At 38.8% G+C, this 27,139-nt stretch overlaps 1 protein-coding gene across 1 annotated transcript; it reads left to right on the top strand.

Moving 5' to 3' along the window:
* Positions 1–23,675, top strand: LOC120016277 (uncharacterized membrane protein At4g09580-like). Its single transcript, XM_038868966.1, has 5 exons — positions 1–199; positions 17,942–18,250; positions 19,250–19,520; positions 19,637–19,807; positions 23,205–23,675. Exons 2-5 carry the CDS (start codon positions 17,985–17,987, stop codon positions 23,334–23,336), a joined length of 840 nt encoding a protein of 279 aa, XP_038724894.1. The 5' UTR covers positions 1–199; positions 17,942–17,984; the 3' UTR covers positions 23,337–23,675.
* The last annotated feature ends 3,464 nt before the right edge of the window (positions 23,676–27,139 follow it).

Genomic DNA, 27,139 nt, shown 5'->3' with positions numbered 1-27,139 from the left:
AATATACTGCCATACTTCTTTTCACGATTTCCACTCCTCCCCAATCATCCCACAATTAAATCCTCACTACGTCATGGCCGTTGATCCACTCTCAATTCAAAATCTTTTTAGTCATACAGACATCGTAATTGCCCGATTAGCGTGATTTAATGGATTCAATTGCACATGATGATCCCTGAATTCGCCTACTCATCTACAGTAACGCTCTGATGTAAATTCAACCCTAAAACCCTGTTGATTCCTAAGAATACCAAGATTAGAGTAGAGAATATCAACCAACACTTGTTGATCTTGTCAGATGCCAAGAATTGGGACAACGGCGGAGAACTAGTCTCTTTTTTCTTTCTATTTTCAAAACTACTTCAACCAAACACAGACTACGAACATAACCCTAGAATTATGGGCCGAAGGCCCTACAACAAAACAGGGCCAGAACACCAAGACCCAGCCCAACAGGACAGACCAAAACAAACAAAACAAAAGTGGAGAACAATTACACCAAAGACAGCGTGCGACTCTTACTAGCTGTTACAACGGTCATATTTCTCCATGAATAGGGTAGCTTCCTGATCCACATCATTCCCTCCTGGGAACGAAGAAGTCGTCCTCGACGATGGCACCTCATCATCGGAAGTGTCAGTCACATAGGGGATAAGGTGTTTAACATTAAACACAGCACTGGTTCGAATATGACTAGGAAGCTTCAGTTGATAAGCATTACTGTTGATCTTAGAAATGATTTCAAAGGGACCAATTTTCCTGGAAGAGAGTTTGCTGTAATCACCAGGGGAAAACCTATCCTTGGTGAGAATGGCCCAAACAAAATCGCCCACCTCAAATTCCACCGAGCGGCGCTTCTGATCAGCAAAGTGTTTGTATTTGACAGTAGAGTCAAGGAGTCGCTGTTGGGTAGAATAATGAACTTGCTGCAATTTATCAATGAAATCTCCAGCTCTACCCTCAACACGATGGAAGTCTGGAAAAGGGAGTAGATCAATGGGAGTACGGGGCACGTGACCGTAAACAACCTGGAAAGGAGGAAATCCTGTGCTCCTGTTGACCGTACTGTTTAATGCAAACTCAGCAAGACAGAGGCATTGATCCCAGGTTTTCAAATGATCACCAACAAAACTTCGAAGCAGATTACCCAAGGAACGGTTAATTACCTCGGTTTGCCCATCCGTCTGGGGATGGTAAGCGCTACTGAACTTCAGGTCTGTACGCGTTAGTTTCCACAGACTCCGCCAAAAATGTGATAGAAAGCGGGTATCTCGATCAGACACAATGGAAAGAGGGAGCCCGTGAAGCCTGTACACATCCCGAAAATACAAATCGGCAACTCGACTTGCATCCGTAGTCTTCTTGCATGGCATAAAATGAGTCATCTTAGAGAATCGATCAACCACGACATATATAGAATCAAATCCGCGTTGGGTGCGCGGAAGACCCAACACAAAATCCATACTGACATCCGTCCAGGGTTGTGAAGGGACTGGTAATGGCATATATAATTCTGCATTAGTAGTTGCACCTTTAGAAACCTGACAGATACGACAACCATCTACAAAACGATAAATTTCACGCCTCATGGAAGGCCAAAAATATGAAGCAGCCACACTGGCAAAAGACTTATCACGGCCCATATGCTTGCTGTTATGGACCTCCTTAATAATCTGCAACCGAAGACTACAATCAGGTACACACAACTGATTCCCACGAAACAAGAATCCCTCTTGGAGATGAAATTCAGATGGCTCTCTAGCTGCGATAGTATCCAAGACAGGACTGAAATACACATCAGTAGAATAAAGAGATTGAAAATGGTCGAAGCCTACCACCCGAGCACGCAAAACAGCCAAGCCAGAGGTGCGACGACTCAGCGCGTCCGCCACTCGATTCAGGGAACCTGCAGTGTGTTTAACCGTGAATGTGAACCTTTGGAGGAAATTGGCCCAGGAGGCATGACGAGCTGACAGCTTGCTTTGACTATTGAGGTGTTTCAGAGCCTCATGATCCGAGTAAAGAATAAATTCGTCATGCATGAGATAGCAATACCAGTGTTTCAAGGTGTAGTACCCGGTTTTCGTCCGGCCAAAAAAATACAAAATACAAAAATAATAATAATAAAAACAAATATATTAAAAATATATATATATCATATAAAAAATATAAAAAAAAATATATAAAAAAATATAAAAAAGAAGGAAAAGATAAAGTGGCCGAAAGTAGGGTAAAAAAAAAAAAGGAAGTGAAAAAAGAAGGAAAAGATAAAGTGGCCGAAAGTAGGGTAAAAAAAAAAGGAAGTGAAAAAAAGAAGGAAAAGAAAAAGTGGCTGAAAGTAGGGTAAAAAAAAAGGGAAGTGAAAAGGGGAAGGAAAAGAGAAAGAAAAAGAATAAGAAGAGGGGAGAAGAGACTTTGGTTTGGGGGGAGAGAGGAAACAAAACAAAAAAAAAAAGAGGAAGAGAGGAGGCGTGAGAGAGAGGAAGAAAAAAAGGAGAGGCTTTGGCTTTTGGTGAAGAAAAACAAAAAAAGAAGAGAGGAAGAGAGGAAGAGAGGGGAGAGGAAGAAGAGAAGAAGAGAAGGAGAGAAGGAGAGAAGGGGAAAACCGATTCTTTGGATTTTTTGGTAGAACCTTCATACCCCTCATATCTTTCACTCAAGTATTGCTCTATTTACACTTGATTTCAATGTTTGATTCATTTTTAGCATCCTCGGATGTTGACTAAGAATAGACATGGTGTTTCTTGCATTCACCTTGGACATATGTGATGCTTGGGAGTGTTTTCGATACTAATATGTTGAGCCCTTTCTCTTTGCATTTTTTTTCTTCTATTTCTTGTTGGAAAAAGCGGGAGAGACCATATTTGGATTTGATTTTCTTGGTTTGGATACGTGTGAATCTCATAATGTGGTCTTGATTCGATTTAAATCTTGATTTACATTTGAGTATTCTATTTTTCCCTCTCTTTATGTTTGTTTTGTTGGACGAGGCTCGGGCTTGGATATTATTTGGACGAGTTGATGGAGGCTTGAGCAATTTCAAGATTTTGTTTGGTTTATTACAATTTGTGTATATTTGGCCCCCCATATTGTGTAATTTATCTTATTCATGTCGATTTGTATAATTTCGACATTTATTATTTGGATTATTTGTACAAGTGTGGATTATGAATATATAGGCTTAAAATTGAATATAGGTCATTTCAATTAAAGAAATCATAAGTTGATTTCCTTTATTTGAATTATGAACCTTATTTGATTTCATTTATGAATTTGCCATAAGTTGGCAATAATAGGTTAAATTGATAGATGACACTTTTCCAAATAATCATTTATACCATAAGTTGGTATTTAAAATTAAACCTACCAAAAGTTGGTATGTCATTTTATCATTTATGCCATAAGTTGGTATTTAAAATTAAACCTACCAAAAGTTGGTAGGTCATTTTATCATTTATGCCATAAGTTGGTATTTAAAATTAAACCTACTAAAAGTTGGTAGGGCATTTTATTAAATAAACCATAAGTTGGTATCTAAAATTAAACCTACCAAAAGTTGGTAGGACATTTTATCATTAACACCATAAGTTGGTGTTCAAAATTAAACCTACCAAAAGTTGGTAGTACATTTTATCATTAACACCATAAGTTCGTGTTCAAAATTAAACCTACCAAAAGTTGGTAGGACATTTTATCGTTAACACCATAAGTTGGTGTTTTAAAATTAAATCTATCAAAAGTTGGTAGTGTGTCTCCAAATAAAAAAAACTATCATAAGTTGATAGTAATATTACAATTTTTTTTAATGCTATCATAAGTTGATAGTATTCTTACAAATCTTTTCCCAAAACTATCATAAGTGGATAGTGTTATTTTAAACCTATTTTCAAATAAAAACTATCATAAATTGATAGTAATATTCCAAGCTTTCTTTTTCAAACACTATCATAAGTTGATAAGTGTGTTGAAAGTAATAATTCAAACTTTAACAATTACACCTTGCAAAGAGCAAGTTTTCATAAGATAGCCATTAGATTAATCCGGGTAACCGTTTTCAAACGGGAGTTGTGGGGTGCCTAACACCTTCCCCACACTCAATCGATCCCCGTACCCTTTTCTCTGGTTCGCAGGTCTTTTCGGTGTCCAATTGCACCTTAAATCAATTGGTGGCGACTCTAAACATTTTTCATCCTCCCACGCCGGTCCGCGTCGTGACCCCGGTTGCGACACAAGGCTTGAACAATGGCGTAGAACTCAACATCATACGTACTGTAGTTAAGCTTGGCTCCCGAAAGCTTCTCACTGAAGAAAGCAATCGGTCTTCCCCGTTGACTTAAAACACCCCCCACCCCAACTTTAGAGGCATCACAATGAAGTTCAAACAGTTGGGTAAAATCTGGTAGAGCCAAGAGAGGGGCACTAGAAAGTACCAATTTGATCTTTTGGAAAGCCACTGAAGCAGCCCCAGTCCATACAAATTTCTTACCTTTCATACAATCCGTGATTGGAGCCATGATGGAACTGAAATCAGCAATAAATCTCCGATAAAAAGAAGCCAACCCATGAAAACTCCGTACCTCAAACAAAGTTCTTGGTTCTGGCCATCCACGTATTGCTTCCACTTTAGCATCATCTACAGCAATGCCCTGAGCTGAAATAACATAACCCAGGAAGAGTATCTTACTCTCCATAAAGGAACACTTACTTAAGCCCCCAAATAATTTCTCCCGCTGTAACACCAGTAGGACTTCTCGAAGATGCTGAAGGTGCACATCCGAATTAGCACTATAGATTAAAATGTCATCAAAATAGACCACGACGAACCGCCCAATAAATGGTCGAAGAATTTGATTCATAAATCGCATAAACGTACTAGGTGCATTTGACAAACCAAAAGGCATAACTAACCACTCATACAGTCCCTCCCGTGTTTTAAATGCTGTCTTCCACTCATCCCCGGGTCGGATCCGGATTTGGTGATAACCACTCTTCAAGTCCAATTTACTAAAAATGGTGGCACCCGTAAGCTGATCCAAGAGATCATCCAACCTAGGAATGGGAAAGCGATACTTAGTTGTGATCTTATTGATAGCACGACTATCAATGCACATCCGCCACGATCCGTCTTTTTTTGGAGCCAATAATGCGGGAACCGCACAAGGACTAAGACTTTCCCGCACATGTCCTTTTGCTACCAGTTCTTCTACTTGTCTTCTAAGCTCCTCGTGTTCTTGAGGGCTCATCCTGTAATGAGGACGATTTGGGAGAACGCTTCCAGGAATCAAATCAATGCGATGCTGGATATCACGCAACGGGGGCAAGCCCGTAGGTAACTGGTCAGGAAATACCTCCCCAAATTCCTTCATCAGGTTCTGGACTTCCGTAGGGACTCTATTACCAGTTGTGACCTCTTTGGCCACGAGCATATATACTACTTCAGAATCAGCCAACTCGTCCTCAAAGCAGCGAAAGGATAACAGATTAGGCACAGTAGAAGGAACGACAACCTGTGGGGTCTGTTCAGAGCTTGGTATCAAAATAATTTTTGTGCTCTCGAACACAAAAGTGTAGGTATTCCTCTGTCCATCATGGATGGTGTGCCTATCGAATTGCCAGGGCCTTCCCAACAACAAATGGCACTCTGTCCATCATGGATGGGGACACCAGGTTTTTTAAACCTAAGAGGGTCAAGCCCATATGATTAAATTGATTGGCTACGGTTACTTCTTCTTGTATGATTAATTGTTTGTTTCCTTTATATGTCAGAGATGTTGATTTATTTTGTTGTGGTAAAGTATTTGTCATCTCATACATTTACACTCACTGTAGCCTACCAGCTGGGCTCTACCTTTAGTATTAGAGAGGGTTGACCACTATTCTCGTGAGATTCCGTCTCCGCATGGGTAGTGGAAGATATCCTCACCGGATCGACTTCTCTTAAAAGTTAAGGGAGGAGCTTTTGTCCCAATAGTTGGGATTTTAAAAGCAACATGATCTGGGACCTCGCAGAATAGTTAGATAAACTTACCCAAGCACTTTATAAAGCCCTAGATCCATGCCCAAAACCTCCAGAAATTTAGGTTACCCAGTGTAATGGCATATTCTATTTTTGTGTGATTTACTCATTTGTGGTCGATGTTTTGTCTTACACATTTTTAATTGTAATTTCCATTATTGGTTTCTTCTCTCATGCATTCACAGTCATTGCATTTTGTCAAACTAAATAAGTTCATAGTCATGCATGAAAAAAAAAAAACAAAAAAAAAACACCAATTCACTCATGTCTTTGCCATCCTTATAGTATAAGATTACAGTTGTGAATTGCTAAAACAATGAAAATGAACAACAAAAAAAATATAATGGGGCAGTTTGTGAGGAAATTGACTCTTAATTTTCTTGTTGATCAAGTGGGAATGGATCATTTTATGTCTGATTCTGAGGAGGTTTACGTTTTGGCTGTCGATGACAACCTTGTTAATAGACCAGTCATTGAAAGGTTGCTCAAGATTACTTCCTGTAAAGTAACTGCAGTGGACAGTGGAATAAGAATACTTCAGTTTCTGGGATTAGACGAGGAGAATAATTGTCCTGTTGGGTTTGATAGTTTGAAAGTGGATCTAATTATCACCAATTACTGTATGCCTGGAATGACAGGAGATGAGTTGCTAAAGAAAATCAAGGAATCGTCTGCCTTGAGAGAGATTCCGGTGGAAATCAGGTCATCTGAGAACGTAGTGACTCGAATCGACAGATGCTTGGAAGAAGGAGTAGAGGATTTATTTTAAAGTCAGTGAAGCTGTTCGATGTGAAGCGCTTGAAAGGTTACATGACCAGAGACGGAAACCAAGAGAGATGCATCAACAACAAGAGAAAGCTTCCGAAGACTTGTGATCTATGTTTATTACCACCATCACCATCAGAGCCATGTTCTCCACCACCGTTGGAATCTCTTATCAGACAGCGTAAAAGGTCCTGCTTGGATTAAATCCTGATCGTCTGTTATGCACCCTGCCTCACTGTGCAAATATTCGTAATTTCTCGGGGAGTGTGAAAGTTTTTTTTTTATTATTATTCTATTTTATTTTTATCTAGTTGAAAAAAAAAAGGAAAAAAAAAGAGAAAAGAGTCGTCCTCAAGCGGGGAAATGAACAGTTGAGTGTGACAGTTTTGTTTTTTATTATTATCTGGTTGAAAAGAGAAGCAGGAAGAAAAAAAATTCGTCCTCAAGCGGGAAAATAACAGTGGAAGGTGACAGTAAAGTAAATACTGATGTGACAGGCACTGCGAATGTCTTCGCATATGCAGAGCCATCTTCGTCTTCATCTCCATCTCAATCATTTCTGGCAAAAGCGTGTTTTCTCTCTGAGCCATCTTCATCTCCGTCTCCATCTTCACAATCATACACAATCATCAAAAACACAATGTTGACCTAGACGCTAAGTCTTGGTCCAACACTTTGTTCATCTTCCTCAAGAAATCTTCAAGGATGGATACTCCTAACTCTCCACTTGCAAAAAGGTCTAGAACTGATGAAGGTTCTACTTCTAAAGAAGAGGAAGGTGAAAATGATCCCAGATTCAACCTCTCCCCTATAAGGGAAGACGTATACGAGGACAATCCCCAGAAAACCATCGAATCTCTACAAGAAGCTTTGAGGGAAACCAAAATGAGACTTAAAAAAGCAACCGACAAAGTTCAAGACTACAAAAGGCAACTTATGGTTTCAAAGCATGCCATACAAGGTGTTCGATATATGTCATGGGGCAGACAAGCAAGTACTCATGACCCAGATAAATTGCACGAAGCAATCACTGAGATCACAGTACAACTTGGATCTGTTGCAGATGGAATAGACAATGTTCTTTATACCCTAGAATAAAATTCCTGTCCAACAGTATGATTATTACTATGTATAAAGGGCAGTGGTTTGATATTGGGAAGATCTATCTGGCCACGATCTTCAAAGCCAAGGATTTTGTCGAGAAGAAGCCAACAAAGGCGGGGAAGTTATTTTTCCCACGGCTTATCACAAGGTTGCTTTTGTTCAAAAGCATTCGACCTCCTCGGCCTCAAGCATCTTTGGGATATCAGGTCACCATGATGGAAAGAAGGACATGGCGTCAGAGCATCAGTCATTTGAAAACAACTTCTGCTGGAAAGAAGCAGACCTAAGAAGGTCACTCAGCATCACCACCTGGTGATTCCTCATCAGCAATTGCAGCATCTCCACAATCAGATCGCATGCATGCAGCGATAGCCCGACTAGAGATGGGGCTACAAACACTAGAAGAGGGACAGCAAAGGCTGGAGCACATGTTGGCCGCAGTCATGGATATGGTACGGAAGTCCAAACACTAGAAATTTTGGGGAGTTATGTTTTAAACTCAGTAACTGGACCAATTTGGAATTGCCAGATTCTGTCAGCAGCCTTCAAGAGTAAAATCCATCTGCACTACCATCTGTGGTCCGGTTCACGGCCATTGATTGGGTTTTAATAATGAGCATGTCTTTACTTTACTTTGATAAATTTCTCTAGTACAGCTTTTGCATGTTCAATGCTTCCAGTTCTCATGTTTTTGATGCTCTGTTACACTCATCATTCCCACATTTATTTGCCCAATTCCCGTGTTTTTGATGCCTTTGTTACATTCATCATCCCACATTTATTTGCCTTTATTTGTCCATCACTTGCAAATTCCAAATCTTGCAAATTCCATTTTGACAGGATTGAAATTGATGATAATGGAAAGATGAACCGAATGAACCAGATTTTGGGGCACCCATTAACAATTTCGAGTTTGACTTGAACATTGAGGATGAATCTGAGATATAGTCAGAAATGTTGAAACAAGTTTAATCAAAAAGAAAAGATAATTTAAATGGATGAGGTTGTTAATTTGGGGTTGGAAATTTGAATTGGTGCAAACTTGGAAGATTAGAGATGAAATAAAGAAGCAATTTGATGTCGGATGTCTTGCTGTAGTAAAATACCCCGAATGATATAGAAATATTGCACCGGTACTGAAAAAGGATGATTGTAATCAGATCACGATGGCACTAGAAGATAAAGAGGAAATTACTGTCATTACTTTATGTGGTACCTTTTGCTATGAAGTCATGCCATTTGGTCTAAAAATGCGGGAGATACTTATCAGCAAACCAAGGTCATTCTGTTTCATGATATGATGCATAAAGAGATTGAAGTGCATGGGGATAACATAATTGCCAAGCCAAGTGAGGATGAAGATCACATGATTAACTTGGAAAAGTTTGTTCAAAAGGTTGAGAAGACACTAGTTGAAGTTGAACCCCTCAAAATGCACATTCGGGACAATTTCAAGGAAGTTGTTAAGTTTTATTGGTAGGAAGAAAAAAAAAAGACCCGTTAGAGTGAAAACCCGCAAGGGCGCTCTAGGCAAAAATAGGGGCAAAAAAAAAAATCTGCTAAAGTGAAAAAAACCTCACAGGCGTTTCAATTTGGGCTGCAAGTTCAAATTTCAGATTGTTTGAAGAAGGATGGTTGGATTACGAGTTTGTTGAATTGATGAGTGGTGCCTGAGTTGGCTGTTAACTTGTCTCACATTGACATAGGTGGGAGTGCAAAATTAATTTCGTAATTGAAGGGTTGGAGATCAGTTAATTGGATATGTACCCAAAACTGGGGCAGATTTTGGGGTGCTTTTGATACCATCAGATATTTTACCTTGCTAAGGTGTTAGTCTGTTACATAGAAGAAGAAGTTTGTTGGCAGAAATGGAAGGTTCAGAGATAGCCTTATACAAGCAGATTTGATTATTGTTAATTGGGTGCACACCAAAATTGGGGCAATTTTGGTACAATCTTTGAATTATCACATATTTCATCTTGAAGAAGCTCGGTTTGTCCTTTCTGCCTTTGATTTCTCTACTTTCTTGTACATATTTCATTCTAAAATATTTTATTACCACCCATCCTTTTCAATAAAAATTGTGAGGAAATTCATTTCTTCAATTTTGTTGCTTGTAGTCTCCTTTTACATATCCCAATTCAAATCTCATTTGATACTCCAAAAATCAAATTGTGAGGAAATTCATTTCTTCAATTTTGTTGCTTGTTGTCTCCTTTCCCACATCCCAATTCAATTCTCATTTCATACTCCAAAAAAAAATTATTATCATTTGCTTTCAATAATTGACAAGCATGGCTGTACTTTTGAATTTATCACTGACAAAGTTTTAACAGGAAATATAATGAGTGCATCAGGACAATACTTTTGATAGGAAGTTGATGGATTTTGGCATCCTAAGCTGGAAAGGATCTGAGTGAAAAGCCTGAAGCTGAAGCAGGTGTTAGCAGGAAAGAGAAGCTCACATTCCTAAGCCGTGCAAAAAAAAAAAAAAAAAAAAAATTATTATCATTTGCTTTCAATAATTGACAAGCATGGCTGTACTTTTGAATTTATCACTGACAAAGTTTTGACAGGAAATATAATGAGTGCATCAGGACAATACTTTTGATAGGAAGTTGATGGATTTTGGCATCCTAAGCTGGAAAGGATCTGAGTGAAAAGCCTGAAGCTGAAGCAGGTGTTAGCAGGAAAGAGAAGCTCACATTCCTAAGCCGTGAAAAAAAAAAAAAAAAAAAAGATTTGAATAAGGAAATTCAGATAAATGGGTAGCTTTGAATTCAGATGCGTACGAACATGCAAATTTCAGGGAAAATGAATTGATTATGGGAATGCACATTGGAAAAGGAAAAGAGATAACTCAAGAGCTGGGGTCCAGAACGGAAAAAGGCCTTCACTAATCAGATTAGAGAAGATACATTGAAAGCTCAGTGAGTCAGAAAGTCAACCCTGACAGAGAAACAAATTTGGTTTAGCAATTCGTAATTGTGCGCTTGTTGGAGGATGGCAAAACCATGAGAAAACATGCATCCATTCATTCATGAGACATTCATAATTGAGCAAAATAGGTCAGTGCATGCATCATCACTGCATAAATAAAAAATTTTCAGCCAAGCCGGGAATGGCTACAGTGATCCGGAGCACCTTTTCACCAAAAAAAAAATAAAAAAATCAAAGATTAAAAAAAAAACAGTTGGCCAAGCCGGGAATGGCCTTGTGATCCCGTGCCCTTTATTTTCTTGCACAAACAGTTGGCCAAGCCGGGAATGGCCTTGTGATCCCGTGCCCCTTTATTTTCTTGCACAAACAGTTGGCCAAGCCAGGAATGGCCTTGTGATCCCGTGCCCCTTTATTTTCTTGCACAAACAGTTGGCCAAGCCGGGAATGGCCTTGTGATCCCGTGCCCCTTTATTTTTCTGCACAAACAGTTGGCCAAGCCGGGAATGGCCTTGTGATCCCGTGCCCTTTATTTTCTTGCACAAACAGTTGGCCAAGCCAGGAATGGCCTTGTGATCCCGTGCCCCTTTATTTTCTTGCACAAACAGTTGGCCAAGCCAGGAATGGCCTTGTGATCCCGTGCCCCTTTATTTTCTTGCACAAACAGTTGGCCAAGCCGGGAATGGCCTTGTGATCCCGTGCCCCTTTATTTTCTTGCACAAACAGTTGGCCAAGCCGGGAATGGCCTTGTGATCTCGTGCCCCTTTATTTTTCTGCACAAACAGTTGGCCAAGCCGGGAATGGCCTTGTGATCCCGTGCCCTTTATTTTCTTGCACGAACATTGGCCAAGCCGGGAATGGCCTTGTGATCCCGTGCCCTTTATTTTCTTGCACAAACAGTTGGCCAAGCCGGGAATGGCCTTGTGATCCCGTGCCCCTTTATTTTCTTGCACAAACAGTTGGCCAAGCCGGGAATGGCCTTGTGATCCCGTGCCCCTTTATTTTCTTGCACAAACATTGGCCAAGCCGGGAATGGCCTTGTGATCCCGTGCCCCTTTATTTTTCTGCACAAACAGTTGGCCAAGCCGGGAATGGCCTTGTGATCCCGTGCCCTTTATTTTCTTGCACAAACAGTTGGCCAAGCCGGGAATGGCCTTGTGATCCCGTGCCCCTTTATTTTCTTGCACAAACAGTTGGCCAAGCCGGGAATGGCCTTGTGATCCCGTGCCCCTTTATTTTTCTGCACAAACAGTTGGCCAAGCCGGGAATGGCCTTGTGATCCCGTGCCCTTTATTTTCTTGCACGAACATTGGCCAAGCCGGGAATGGCCACAGTGATCCCGTGCCCCTTTATTTTCTTGCACGAACATTGGCCAAGCCGGGAATGGCCTTGTGATCCCGTGCCCCTTATTTTCTTGCACCAACATTGGCCAAGCCGGGAATGGCCTTGTGATCCCGTGCCCCTTTATTTTCTTGCACAAACTTTTTGGCCAAGCCGGGAATGGCCACAATGATCCCGCGCATTTCAGGCCCGTACGAAACGCGGTTGACTACGCCTTTGTTTGCCTTTTATTTCATAAAAGACATACAAAGGGGGGCAGCTGTAGTACCCGGTTTTCGTCCGGCCAAAAAAATACAAAATACAAAAATAATAATAATAAAAACAAATATATTAAAAATATATATATATATATCATATAAAAAATATAAAAAAAAATATATAAAAAATATATAAAAAAGAAGGAAAAGATAAAGTGGCCGAAAGTAGGGTAAAAAAAAAAAGGAAGTGAAAAAAGAAGGAAAAGATAAAGTGGCCGAAAGTAGGGTAAAAAAAAAAAAAAAAGGAAGTGAAAAAAGAAGGAAAAGATAAAGTGGCCGAAAGTAGGGTAAAAAAAAAAGGAAGTGAAAAAAAGAAGGAAAAGAAAAAGTGGCCGAAAGTAGGGTAAAAAAAAAGGGAAGTGAAAAGGGGAAGGAAAAGAGAAAGAAAAAGAATAAGAAGAGGGGAGAAGAGACTTTGGTTTGGGGGGAGAGAGGAAACAAAACAAAAAAAAAAAAGAGGAAGAGAGGAGGCGTGAGAGAGAGGAAGAAAAAAAGGAGAGGCTTTGGCTTTTGGTGAAGAAAAACAAAAAAAGAAGAGAGGAAGAGAGGAAGAGAGGGGAGAGGAAGAAGAGAAGAAGAGAAGGAGAGAAGGAGAGAAGGGGAAAACCGATTCTTTGGATTTTTTGGTAGAACCTTCATACCCCTCATATCTTTCACTCAAGTATTGCTCTATTTACACTTGATTTCAATGTTTGATTCATTTTTAGCATCCTCGGATGTTGACTAAGAATAGACATGGTGTTTCTTGCATTCACCTTGGACATATGTGATGCTTGGGAGTGTTTTCGATACTAATATGTTGAGCCCTTTCTCTTTGCATTTTTTTTCTTCTATTTCTTGTTGGAAAAAGCGGGAGAGACCATATTTGGATTTGATTTTCTTGGTTTGGATACGTGTGAATCTCATAATGTGGTCTTGATTCGATTTAAATCTTGATTTACATTTGAGTATTCTATTTTTCCCTCTCTTTATGTTTGTTTTGTTGGACGAGGCTCGGGCTTGGATATTATTTGGACGAGTTGATGGAGGCTTGAGCAATTTCAAGATTTTGTTTGGTTTATTACAATTTGTGTATATTTGGCCCCCCATATTGTGTAATTTATCTTATTCATGTCGATTTGTATAATTTCGACATTTATTATTTGGATTATTTGTACAAGTGTGGATTATGAATATATAGGCTTAAAATTGAATATAGGTCATTTCAATTAAAGAAATCATAAGTTGATTTCCTTTATTTGAATTATGAACCTTATTTGATTTCATTTATGAATTTGCCATAAGTTGGCAATAATAGGTTAAATTGATAGATGACACTTTTCCAAATAATCATTTATACCATAAGTTGGTATTTAAAATTAAACCTACCAAAAGTTGGTATGTCATTTTATCATTTATGCCATAAGTTGGTATTTAAAATTAAACCTACCAAAAGTTGGTAGGTCATTTTATCATTTATGCCATAAGTTGGTATTTAAAATTAAACCTACTAAAAGTTGGTAGGGCATTTTATTAAATAAACCATAAGTTGGTATCTAAAATTAAACCTACCAAAAGTTGGTAGGACATTTTATCATTAACACCATAAGTTGGTGTTCAAAATTAAACCTACCAAAAGTTGGTAGTACATTTTATCATTAACACCATAAGTTCGTGTTCAAAATTAAACCTACCAAAAGTTGGTAGGACATTTTATCGTTAACACCATAAGTTGGTGTTTTAAAATTAAATCTATCAAAAGTTGGTAGTGTGTCTCCAAATAAAAAAAACTATCATAAGTTGATAGTAACATTACAATTTTTTTTAATGCTATCATAAGTTGATAGTATTCTTACAAATCTTTTCCCAAAACTATCATAAGTGGATAGTGTTATTTTAAACCTATTTTCAAATAAAAACTATCATAAATTGATAGTAATATTCCAAGCTTTCTTTTTCAAACACTATCATAAGTTGATAAGTGTGTTGAAAGTAATAATTCAAACTTTAACAATTACACCTTGCAAAGAGCAAGTTTTCATAAGATAGCCATTAGATTAATCCGGGTAACCGTTTTCAAACGGGAGTTGTGGGGTGCCTAACACCTTCCCCACACTCAATCGATCCCCGTACCCTTTTCTCTGGTTCGCAGGTCTTTTCGGTGTCCAATTGCACCTTAAATCAATTGGTGGCGACTCTAAACATTTTTCATCCTCCCACGCCGGTCCGCGTCGTGACCCCGGTTGCGACACAAGGCTTGAACAATGGCGTAGAACTCAACATCATACGTACTGTAGTTAAGCTTGGCTCCCGAAAGCTTCTCACTGAAGAAAGCAATCGGTCTTCCCCGTTGACTTAAAACACCCCCCACCCCCACTTTAGAGGCATCACAATGAAGTTCAAACAGTTGGGTAAAATCTGGTAGAGCCAAGAGAGGGGCACTAGAAAGTACCAATTTGATCTTTTGGAAAGCCACTGAAGCAGCCCCAGTCCATACAAATTTCTTACCTTTCATACAATCCGTGATTGGAGCCATGATGGAACTGAAATCAGCAATAAATCTCCGATAAAAAGAAGCCAACCCATGAAAACTCCGTACCTCAAACAAAGTTCTTGGTTCTGGCCATCCACGTATTGCTTCCACTTTAGCATCATCTACAGCAATGCCCTGAGCTGAAATAACATAACCCAGGAAGAGTATCTTACTCTCCATAAAGGAACACTTACTTAAGCCCCCAAATAATTTCTCCCGCTGTAACACCAGTAGGACTTCTCGAAGATGCTGAAGGTGCACATCCGAATTAGCACTATAGATTAAAATGTCATCAAAATAGACCACGACGAACCGCCCAATAAATGGTCGAAGAATTTGATTCATAAATCGCATAAACGTACTAGGTGCATTTGACAAACCAAAAGGCATAACTAACCACTCATACAGTCCCTCCCGTGTTTTAAATGCTGTCTTCCACTCATCCCCGGGTCGGATCCGGATTTGGTGATAACCACTCTTCAAGTCCAATTTACTAAAAATGGTGGCACCCGTAAGCTGATCCAAGAGATCATCCAACCTAGGAATGGGAAAGCGATACTTAGTTGTGATCTTATTGATAGCACGACTATCAATGCACATCCGCCACGATCCGTCTTTTTTTGGAGCCAATAATGCGGGAACCGCACAAGGACTAAGACTTTCCCGCACATGTCCTTTTGCTACCAGTTCTTCTACTTGTCTTCTAAGCTCCTCGTGTTCTTGAGGGCTCATCCTGTAATGAGGACGATTTGGGAGAACGCTTCCAGGAATCAAATCAATGCGATGCTGGATATCACGCAACGGGGGCAAGCCCGTAGGTAACTGGTCAGGGAATACCTCCCCAAATTCCTTCATCAGGTTCTGGACTTCCGTAGGGACTCTATTACCAGTTGTGACCTCTTTGGCCACGAGCATATATACTACTTCAGAATCAGCCAACTCGTCCTCAAAGCAGCGAAAGGATAACAGATTAGGCACAGTAGAAGGAACGACAACCTGTGGGGTCTGTTCAGAGCTTGGTATCAAAATAATTTTTGTGCTCTCGAACACAAAAGTGTAGGTATTCCTCTGTCCATCATGGATGGTGTGCCTATCGAATTGCCAGGGCCTTCCCAACAACAAATGGCACGCGTCCATTTCAACCACATCACACCAGACCTGGTCACGGTACTTTAAACCCACTGAAAAACAAACCAAACATCGCTTAGATACTCGTACCTCAACCCCTTTTCGTATCCATGACAGCCGATATGGATTCAGATGTTCTTCGGTATTAAGTTTAAGCTTCCGTATCACCTCCTCAGCAATGACATTTTCACAACTCCCGGAGTCAACAATGAAGTGACAAACTTTCCCATTTATAGTGCAAGTTGATTGAAACACTGCGTTACGCAACCAATTTTCCCCATCCACCACTCGTGGTGTGTAACAAGATCTACGGACAACCAGCGAGGAGCCTTGGTCGCCATGCAATACTTCCTCCTGCATCTCTATCCTTTCAACATGTTCAGGATCATCACCCTGCTCCAGCTCATCTGGGTGGTCCTCATCCAATTCAACTAGCAGTGCTTTGCCCCCACGGTCACCCTTACGACACTCAAACGCTCGATGACCCGGTTCACCACATTTGTAACACTTTAATCCACCAACTGCTGTTCGATTCAAAGAAATGGGTGGAGTAGTTTTTGTCACCACGGTACTATCCGACTTGTTTCCAAGACTATTGTTAGCATTGTGTCCCGCAACTCCTCCACTCCAAAAGGACTCTATTCCCTTCTTGCTTAGTCTGGTCTCTACTTGTTTCGCGCGCTGATATGCCTCCGACACTGTAAACAGATCAAACATGTTAAGAATGTCTTGGAATTGCACCCTCAACCCTCCTATATAGCGAGATACGAGCTGATCCTCTGTCTCCCCTAAATCATTCCGTGCCACCAATTGATAAAAGTCACTTGTGTAATCATCAACACTACGCGTTCCCATCCGCAGATTCTGTAATTGTTGATATAGAGTTCGCACGTAGTTATGGGGAAGGAAAGCCGCGCGCATATACTTTTTCATCTTTTCCCAGGAATCGATTTTGGCATTTCCTTGCCTCAAACGATTAAGTTTAAATTGTTGCCACCACGCCGCCGCACGCCCCCTAAGTTTCGTAGCCACCAGAGGAACTCGCCTCTGTGCAGGTACCTCTTTGAACTCAAGTACCTCCTCTACAACATACAGCCAATCCATGAACTCTTCTGCCCGCAAACCACCCGTGAACTCTGGTATATCAACCCGAATTCCAGACTCCCATCTACTAACGTTTACCACTGGGTGTTGCTCTCTACGGTGGTTTTCATGCCTTGTTGGTGCAAACGGGTTACTAAAGTCCTCATCTGACCCTTCCGTTAATGTCTCCTCTAAGTCTGGAGCCTGTTGGTTAAAACTCATGCCCTGCAAGGCTGTTGTGACCCCCATCATCTGCTGGGTCAAAGTGGCTACCTGTTCGGTCAGTTTGTCTATATCCCCCCGACTGCTAGCACCTCCTTCCTCGGCCCCCTTGTTGTTGCGCTTCCTAGGTGGCATATCGTAACTGGACTGATACCCTTAAACAGATCACGGACAGTGGAACGAACCTGCTTCGATACCAACTGATGTAAATTCAACCCTAAAACCCTGTTGATTCCTAAGAATACCAAGATTAGAGTAGAGAATATCAACCAACACTTGTTGATCTTGTCAGATGCCAAGAATTGGGACAACGGCGGAGAACTAGTCTCTTTTTTCTTTCTATTTTCAAAACTACTTCAACCAAACACAGACTACGAACATAACCCTAGAATTATGGGCCGAAGGCCCTACAACAAAACAGGGCCAGAACACCAAGACCCAGCCCAACAGGACAGACCAAAACAAACAAAACAATAACAAAAGTGGAGAACAATTACACCAAAGACAGCGTGCGACTCTTACTAGCTGTTACAACGGTCATATTTCTCCATGAATAGGGTAGCTTCCTGATCCACATCACGCTCCTCCCGCTTCATCTGATTCCAGTCTCCATTCCTCCATGGCGGCGCCGAGGAGCCTGCTAGGCGACCCGGTGGGTAGGGTGGGGGCCATGAAGGACGAGGAGAACGCAGCGGAGGACGACTCTCCCATTGCCAAGCGCCTCAAATCTGAGCGATTTCCTTTCACGCGATGGGAACTCGTCGTGTTTGTTTGTGTCTTTCTTATCTTCTCGACGGGGCTCTTCTGCGTCTATTTGACAATGCCTGCAGCTCAGTTCGGCAAGCTCAAGCTGCCACGCACTGTTTCGGATCTCCGTATGCTAAAGTATGGCTTTTTGATCTGCTTTTGTTTGTAATTCTTTTATTTCGATAAAGCGGTTTTGTTGCTGGTAGGTGGAGTATATGGAACGGGAATTGAGTGAAATTGGAGACGTGTTCATAGCTGAAGCTAAGAACATGGTCCGAACAACCATGTCCACTCTCGTTACAATTTTGGGTTGTAAAGTTGGCTATCCTGGGATGCATATTTTGTTGTTGAGTAAGGGTAGAAGCTTTGTTGAATGTTCGTTAAAAGAAAAAGAGAGATTTGGACGGTTGTTTGGTAGGAGAGGTTGTATTTGATCATAAGATGAGCATATTTGGTGAAAGGATCTGAGTTCTTAGAATATTCAGATGCTATTCAGTTTGAGGGTAAAAGGTTTCTCAAGAAACAATTGTTTTTCACGCTGGAACTCTAGTGTAATCCTTGTAATTTTGTTCTTATGGGTTTTGTTCATGCCACTGTTTTGCACAAATAGCTATTTTCTGTTTGATTGGCTCATCCTGTGTAACTTTTTATTTACTTTTTATTGTATTTTTTCTCCTACTCTTTTGTTGTTCATAACCTATAACGATCATTGTTTTTACTGCACTGCCAAACTATATAAAATATTGCATCGAAGCGTATATAAATAGTGAAGCTTCTGAGATACAGTTATACGATGAAGTACTTCTTTCATGTCTAAATATGTGTTTTGCAGTATATTTTAACATATTGATTGTACAGGTAAAGGGTTTAGTAGTAAGTACAGGATAGCTTCAAATTCGTAATTGTCATTGATCTATGTAGATGTCTGCGTCAAAATCTACTTGTGGGACACCTGCAAATTCTTTTATTTGCTTCACATCTGTTTGCGTGGTCATTTTTGTTTATTATTTTGTATTAGAGCATCCACTTTTGAGTGGAATGCAGCCATGGATTCTTTGTGATAGCTTTTTTTCTTAATGTCTTAGCTGCAGCTTAATTTTCTGACATAGATTGTCTTGGCATTCACATTTGACTTAGGGACCATCTGGCGGCATATGCAAAGGATTATCCGGCACAATTTATTTTGGGTTACTGCTCAACTTATATATTCATGCAGACATTTATGATTCCTGGAACAATTTTCATGTCTCTGCTCGCTGGAGCACTTTTTGGTGTTGTTCGAGGCCTTGCCCTAGTTGTCTTAAATGCAACAGCTGGAGCATCATCCTGCTTTTTTCTTTCTAAGTTGATTGGCAGACCGTTAGTTTGTAGGTTATGGCCTGAAAAGTTAAGATTTTTTCAGGCAGAGGTAATTCTTTTATCTTTATTACTATAGATGAGTTTCTACTTTGATGTTCATTAACTTCTTTTGCAATACAACCAGTTGTGGGGGACTGTATTGATGTGAACCTTTTCTGGATTCAGATAGGGAAGCGTCGGGAAAAGCTGCTGAATTACATGCTTTTTCTGAGGATAACTCCATCATTGCCTAACCTTTTCATTAATTTGGCATCTCCCATTGTTGACATACCATTTCACATTTTCGTTTTGGCAACTTTGCTTGGTCTTATTCCAGCCTCCTTTATCACTGTCAGAGTAAGTACCTCTTCTGCGTATCCACAGTTGCAATTCTTGGTTGGCTTGCTTATGTTGATTTGAGATATGCATGTGTACGTGCCCCTCGCCTGTGTTTGTGACACACAATACATTTGATTTTTTCTTCTTTTTTCTCTCTTTTAAATTGTAGATTATTATTCTGCTGGTTGTGCTATTAAAACATTTGGATATAGGTATAGATAAGTTGATATATGTATGAAGGGCGTTCTCAATCTCCTAGATTTGGCAGAAATAGTTATGTTATTCAAACAGTTGGAGGTGCTGTGCATACATTCATTTACTCTTTGGTTTAAATAATTCTCTCTGAACTCTGATATGAGGTGTTTTCTTTTAGTACGGAATGTCTCTAGTGTTGGAGCTTGTGCAATAACTTGTTGGTCTTTTTTTTCTCATTTCCTGTAGCCAAATAGACTTATGTGCAAATGTGAGCTTAACTGAATGGGGGTTATTATGTTAGTCGCCCCCTTTTTGATCCATCTTAATTTTTAGCCCTGTGTCTGTCTGGGAACTATTAAGTTATTCTTTTTGGTTGGAAAAAGGGAAATTTCTGCTGACTGTCTTTCTTCTCCCAGTGAATGGAATTTGGGAGTACTAATCATGTTTATTGTCTTGGGTTGTTACAAGTGACAGAAAAGATACCAACTGATGTTTTGTGCTAATATTTCTTATAGAAGATTTTCTCTATAAGTTCTCCTTTTGTCAAAAAACCTCTTTTTAGTTCTTTTTTTTTTTTTGGAGCGAAATCCTTGGGTAAAAACTAAAAACCTATCCACAAGAATCACTGGGTGTTCTTTGAGAGAGCTTTGGGTTGGCTACTTGGCTTTTACTCTCACATCCTGCATTGGTCTTTGAATACAGCAAGAAGCAGTTGAGGGTTAGTAAGGGCGTTTGCTGAAAGCAACACATTACATTGGTAGGCGTTCAATGTATGACAAATTAGAGAGGGTTACCAAGGGTTTTCTCCTTTGGTGACTTGCGCCATTGGTGCTTGGAGGCAGTGAACATTAGGCGAGGTTAACATTGTGATGAGATTTAGGCCTTATTTGTTATTTATTTGAGTTAGTATTATTGATTGGTCATTATTATAAGGTTTAAGTTTTAGAAGAAAGGGCATTATCGTAATATTTAGGTAGGTTAGATAAACGAAATTAAGTATTTATTAGTATTCTATTATGATATTTTAGGGAGTCTATTGCTTGTTAAATAAGTTGTATCTTTTAGGGTCAATTAGAAATTAAGTATTTAATTGCTTGTTAAACTAGTAGTATCTTTTAGGGGTCAATTAGGGGTAGTTTTATTTCCTTTTAGTATTTGTTTCCAATTAGGAGTGGTTTAGGGCAAAGTCTATGGTTTCTATTTAAAGACTGTAAACTTATAATATAGAATTTTCTGTGGGTTTTAACCCGTGAGACTCCCTTTGAGTCGATTCTATCATCCATTATTCTAATCTATTCGTTCAAATCCCTATTGCATTTATTCCTTATTGTTGTCAATCAATTTTCATTTCGATACCAATTTGATGCGGCGAAAATTGATTGACAACAATAATGAATAGTTCAATAGGGATTTGAACGAATAGACTAGAATAAGGGACGATAGAATCGACTTTAGGGAATCTCAAGGGTTAAATCCACATAAAATCTTTTATTATTATGGAATAAAGTCAAAAGTTGTTTCTCTCATTGGAGCTTACAATCCTTAAATAGAAATCATAGGCCAAAACCTAAGGTCTAAACCACTCCTAATTGGAAACAAATACTAAAAATAAATAAAACTACCCCTAATTGACCCTTAAAACCTCTAAAAGCTGCTACTTGTTTAATAAGCAATAGACTCCCTAAAATATCATAATAAAATGCTTATAAATACTTAGTTTCGTTTATCTAACTAACCTAAAAATTATGATAATGCCCTTGCTTCTAAAACTTAAATAAAACCCTATAATAATGATCAATCAATAATACCAACTCCAATAAATAATAAATAAGACCTAAATCTAAAAGAAAAGGACCTAGACTTCTAAATAAACCATAATTCTAAATTCCATGATCTTTAAATCTAGTGTCTTTTAATCTGCATCACATCTCATGACTGAATGAAAGGATGGGCCAGGGTACATTACCCAAAAGCATGATTTGGTCATATGGACGTTACTCATCATTTTCAATACTCATTCTAGCTCCTTATAGGCAAGAATCAGGATGCTAAACACGAATGAAAGATGGATGAATTTTGCATTTTCTTCATTGTGCATGTCAAATGATATCTTTGTGTGAACAGGATGTTTGCTGCTTTTTCACTCCTCAGCCTTTGGGGTAAATTGTGTTTGCAAAAGCTAATATTTAGAGTCCTCTCAATTTTGTGTATAAATTGCACGGTGCCCTCTACATGAAAATTCTCCTAGATAGTATAGCTATTGTTTGATACCGCCTCTACTAATTAGTTCATCATCATCATCAAAGCCTTTATCCCAAAAGTTTGGGGTCGGCTACATGAGTATATGAGAACATGAATGGGAATCCACTACGTGTTAGCATGCATTCATCCACTCCTACTAATTTCATATCGTTTCTTTTTACTTCAGGCCCCATCTTTTTAGGTCTTTCTCATCGTCTCCTACTTTCTCGTTTCTCCTCACCGTTGCACCGCTATCTCTACGTTGAACATGTCTATATCATCTTAAACGATTTTCTCGCAACTTATCTTCAATTGGTGCTACTCCTACCCTAGATCCAATAATCTCAGTTTTTATTCTATCTTTTCTAGTGTGAACACATATCCAACGAAACATTTGCATGTATGCTTGAAGCTTTTTTGGATATGTTGTCTCTTGATAGCCCAACACCCGGAATGATACATTATTGTGGGTCGTATAGCTGACCTATATAATTTTTCGTTCAACCTTAAAGAAATCCTTTGGTCACATAAAACCCCGGATGCACTCTTCCACTTACCCCTCCCGTTTTTAATCCTAATAACTACATCTTCTTGAAAAATCGATCAAAGATATTTAAAAGCCTTATTTTTTGTTACTTCTCTCCCATCTAATTCAATTGTTTGTTCGCTGCCTTGTCTACTATTACTAAACTCATATTTCATATATTTTGTTTTAGTCCTACTTAATTTTAAGTCATTTAGACTCTAATGCTTGCCTCAAGTAATTAGTTACCAGCAATAATTTCTTTGGCTGGATTACCTTAATCGGTTACTTGTGCCAATTATTATAATAAGAGATGAGAATTTTTCGTGGGTTATCAGCTTGTTACAATGCCGCATGGCAAGTGTTATTTTCTTCTGATTTATTGAATAGTGACTTCTTAGACTGTTCGATATAATTCTCTCTTAATTGTGCTGCTGCTACTGCTATTGTTTTCAGGCTGGCCTGGCTCTTGGTGATCTGAAGTCAGTCAAGGATCTGTATGGTTTCAAAACTTTGTCTGTGCTTTTCCTTATCGGATCCGTAATTATAATTCCTACCCTGCTGAAGAGGAAAAGAATATATGAATGAAAGTCATGCTGTTCAAGTCTCTCCTGTCCAACCTAAATCCGATTAAAGTAGTAAAGGTATCGACTTTTGAGAATACTGAATTAAGTGGAGCTGCAGGTCCTGGATGGCAATTTTATTCCTGCCTTGGAGCTTTACTGGGCAAGTCCTCACGTTTCCATGTAATACCGGGGTTGGTTACTCTCCCCACTGATGACACAATTAAAGCTATAGAATCTAGAAAGCTTCCTTAGCGTTTTTCTCACCATCTCTTGTATCGGAATTCAATCATCTCCAGTAATATTGACTTCATATGTTGTCTCTTAATAGTATTATTTAGTGCAAAACTATTACTTTGCAGTATGCAGTATATATGATCGCTACTCTGGTATAAAGCTATTTTTGAGTAATCGAACAATTTAGAGTCGGGCTTTCTTTTCACACTATTATGGATACGAAAATAATGGGAAAAATTAGATTCGATTGTCAACTACTCTTATCAGAAATAGGATTGACTATGAATTCGAGCCATAGCATATGATTTCATAAAAATCGTATTCCTGATCTAACTAAATCAGGTTTAAGCTCTACACTGTTTGCATGATTTTTTGAATAGTCAAGAGGAAACCATCTTTCGAATTGTGATGTACATTGTACAAGTCCAACAGTGTTAAATATTGAAGTACGTTTAGAACACTGTGGGATGGTAGAAAATTTTTACATTTAAGTCATTTAACTAGTCAGGAGCCTGTATAGAGTGTCATAAAATATAGATTTCAAGTTTAGGAAATTTATTGTGAGGTCCCAAAGAGTGTGTTTGGATTGAGGGCATTGGAAGGAAAGGAAGAGGAGAAATAAAGTTTACTTCTAATTGTTTATAAAAAATTAGGGGGAGAGATTTGAGGGGAGTGATAACTAATTAAGTTATTTATAAATTAAAAATCTATTTTACCCTTATACATAATATTTAAACATAAAAAATTAAGGATAAATTAATAAATTAAACCACTTATTTTATTTTATTTTTATCTATCTAAACATAATAGGGAATTGTATTCTCCATTCCATCCCTTTCCATTCTCTTCTCTTCCTTCCAAATCTTTCAATCCAAACACACTCTAAGTAAAAAATAATGCATCATGTTCAAGGCCAAACATATTACACCAATATGTCCTTCATTTTTTGCTAGACAAAAATGCCCTTACATATAACACAATCTTAATACCTTTTAGGAAAATGTTAATGAGTGTCATTAGGACACTAAATAAGGATGAAAAAAGTGCATTGGAATCTGAGAAAATATGTATTTTAAGTTTGAAAAATCGATAGTGATACACATCCCTAAGGATTTTATCTATAACCTTATATAACCTAGGTGGCATGTCACCTAAACAATATAATTTCAAAAAATTTGAAAAAGCTAATTTTTAAACTTTCCTGCAAAAGTAAAAACAAAAAAAAAATTTTAAAATAATGTTTCTCTATCCCTCTTCGTCTCTCTCTTTATTCTCTCCCCCTCCTCCACCCATCCCCTCATTCTCTCTCTACCCTCCACCTCTCCATCTCCTTCTCGCGATCAATGGTATCGAAGACCTCCTTATGAGCTCATCGCTATGACTCACAACGACCTCCTCAAGCTCTTCCTTTCGATCTGGGTTTTCATATGTTTTTCTCCATCTCTTGCAGTTAATGGCATCCACCAACAGATCAGAGCCTCCAACAGTGCCATCTAGGGTATCTGCGTTAGACTGAGACATAGAGATGCCTTCTCCTTCTCTTGCATGAAGTTGTTCTTTGGTGTCTCGTAGCTTTGCGTCAATTGAAGGTCCACGACAGCCCTAGCTGGTCTATTGGGTATCATGGGTTTTAAGTCTTTCTTTCTCTTATTGGGCCATGTTGGTCTTTTATTCTTACATTTGTTTTGTGGGCATTTAGGCCCATAATGTCTTTTACTGCTTGTTGCCTTAAACGACACAATTCTTATTCTCCCTGTTTGTGATTTGGCTCCTGTCTTGTCAAGACAGACACTAGCCATTGTATTTCAAATTGCTTGTGTTGTATTAAGTGTTATCTCAGCCATGAATGTAATTACAACTTGAATATATGAACACAATATTTGAGTTGCTCTCAATCTCTTCTTCATCTTCTCCCTTCTTCATCTTCTTCATCTAATCTCATTCTTCTATCTTCTTCTGACTTGCAAGAACACAACAAGATTCAATATGGTATCGGAGTAGGATACATTGGGTGTTGATTTAACATCATCCAATGCTAATCCACCATCATCAACATTAGTGTCATCAGTTGTGTCTGAAGCCACAAATTTTATAAGAGGCTTAAACACTTTGCTTCCTCTAATCTCAAATATACCACCATTATTGCCTTCATCACAACCTATATTACCTACACCACCTCCTATTTACTCTACACATACTGCAATCGCACCATATCCCTCACCTTATCAAGCTGTGAATGCAACAAATCCTACAAATAACTTGTCACAAAACCCTTTTTCAAGTCCATATAGCTTTATGCCAAGTGACTATTCAATCAACAAGCTGATTACCATTGAAATAAATAGTTCAAACTACCACTTATGGAGTGGTAATTTTCTCAATGCCTTAGGGGCAAGAAACAAACAAGGGTTCATTGATGGATCAATACCAGTTCTAGATACTCAAGACCTTTTATGCAAGCCAACAGTTTGCTAAAGACATGGATAACTAGTTCAATATCTACTCAAATAGTTGGAAGCATTTCATCTTGGAAATTAGCAAGGGAAGTGTGGTTGGATTTGAAGGATACATATTCAGTCCTAAATGAAGCTAGAATTTTTGAAATCTATAGAGAACTCTCTACTATCAAGCAAACCAATCTGTCATTGACAGACTACTACACAAAGTGCAAAGCATTGTGGGATGAGCTACAGGAATATGAGGAGATTCCCATGTGTAAGTCTTGCAACACACAAGTTATTTTTAGAAAATAGAAATAGAAAGAGGCTCATGCAGTTTTTAATGGGGCTGAATGATTGTTATAGTCACATTAGCAGTCAACTCCTAATGATGAGCCCAATTCCAGATGTAAACAAGGCATATAACATAGTTAATCAAGAGGAAAGAAAGAAGAAAGTGATAGAGAACACTGGATCTGTGTCTCGGGAAGCAATGGCAATGGCTTCTAACTATTCGGCAAACAACAATGGTTCCAAGCCTTTCAACATGAATTATCAAAACAAAAGAGACAGACAATGGTCCAAGAAATCAATAGAATGGAAAGGAAAACTTGTTCTGTACTCACTGCAAGATGACAAATCACACTATGGACAGATGCTACGGGATTCATGGATTCCCAAAACAGCCATTCAAGAGGCAAAACCGAACAATCCAGGGAATTCAAACAACAAATCTCACACAGTCAATCAAGTCAATGGGAATTCAGAACAACAAAATGGCATAGATTTGACAAATGCTCAATGCCATTCTTTCTCGAGGAACAAAGTCAATCATGATGATAGTGTCACAGAGAAGCAATTTGAGCTTCGCTGTGTGGCTTTAGTGGCATCAGCCACAAGTAACAGTTTAAATAATTGTCAAAAATATTTACATAAATGGCTCATTGACAGTGGAGCTAGTGATCGTATCATTTGTCATGTAATGCATGAAGCATATGTGAGCTTACCAAATAATGAAAGGCATAAAATATGACACATAGGAGAAGTAAAATTAACTAAGGGTTTGACATTAAAAAATATTTTATGTGTTCCTAGTTTTTTTTTAATCTGATATCTGTGAGTAAATTAATTAAACAAGGACACTATTCAATGA

Source organism: Tripterygium wilfordii, chromosome 15, assembly GCF_013401445.1.
Source record: "Tripterygium wilfordii isolate XIE 37 chromosome 15, ASM1340144v1, whole genome shotgun sequence".
Lineage (NCBI taxonomy): Eukaryota > Viridiplantae > Streptophyta > Magnoliopsida > Celastrales > Celastraceae > Tripterygium > Tripterygium wilfordii.
Note: the sequence above shows the minus strand (reverse complement) of the source record. Positions and strands in the feature narration are given on the sequence as shown.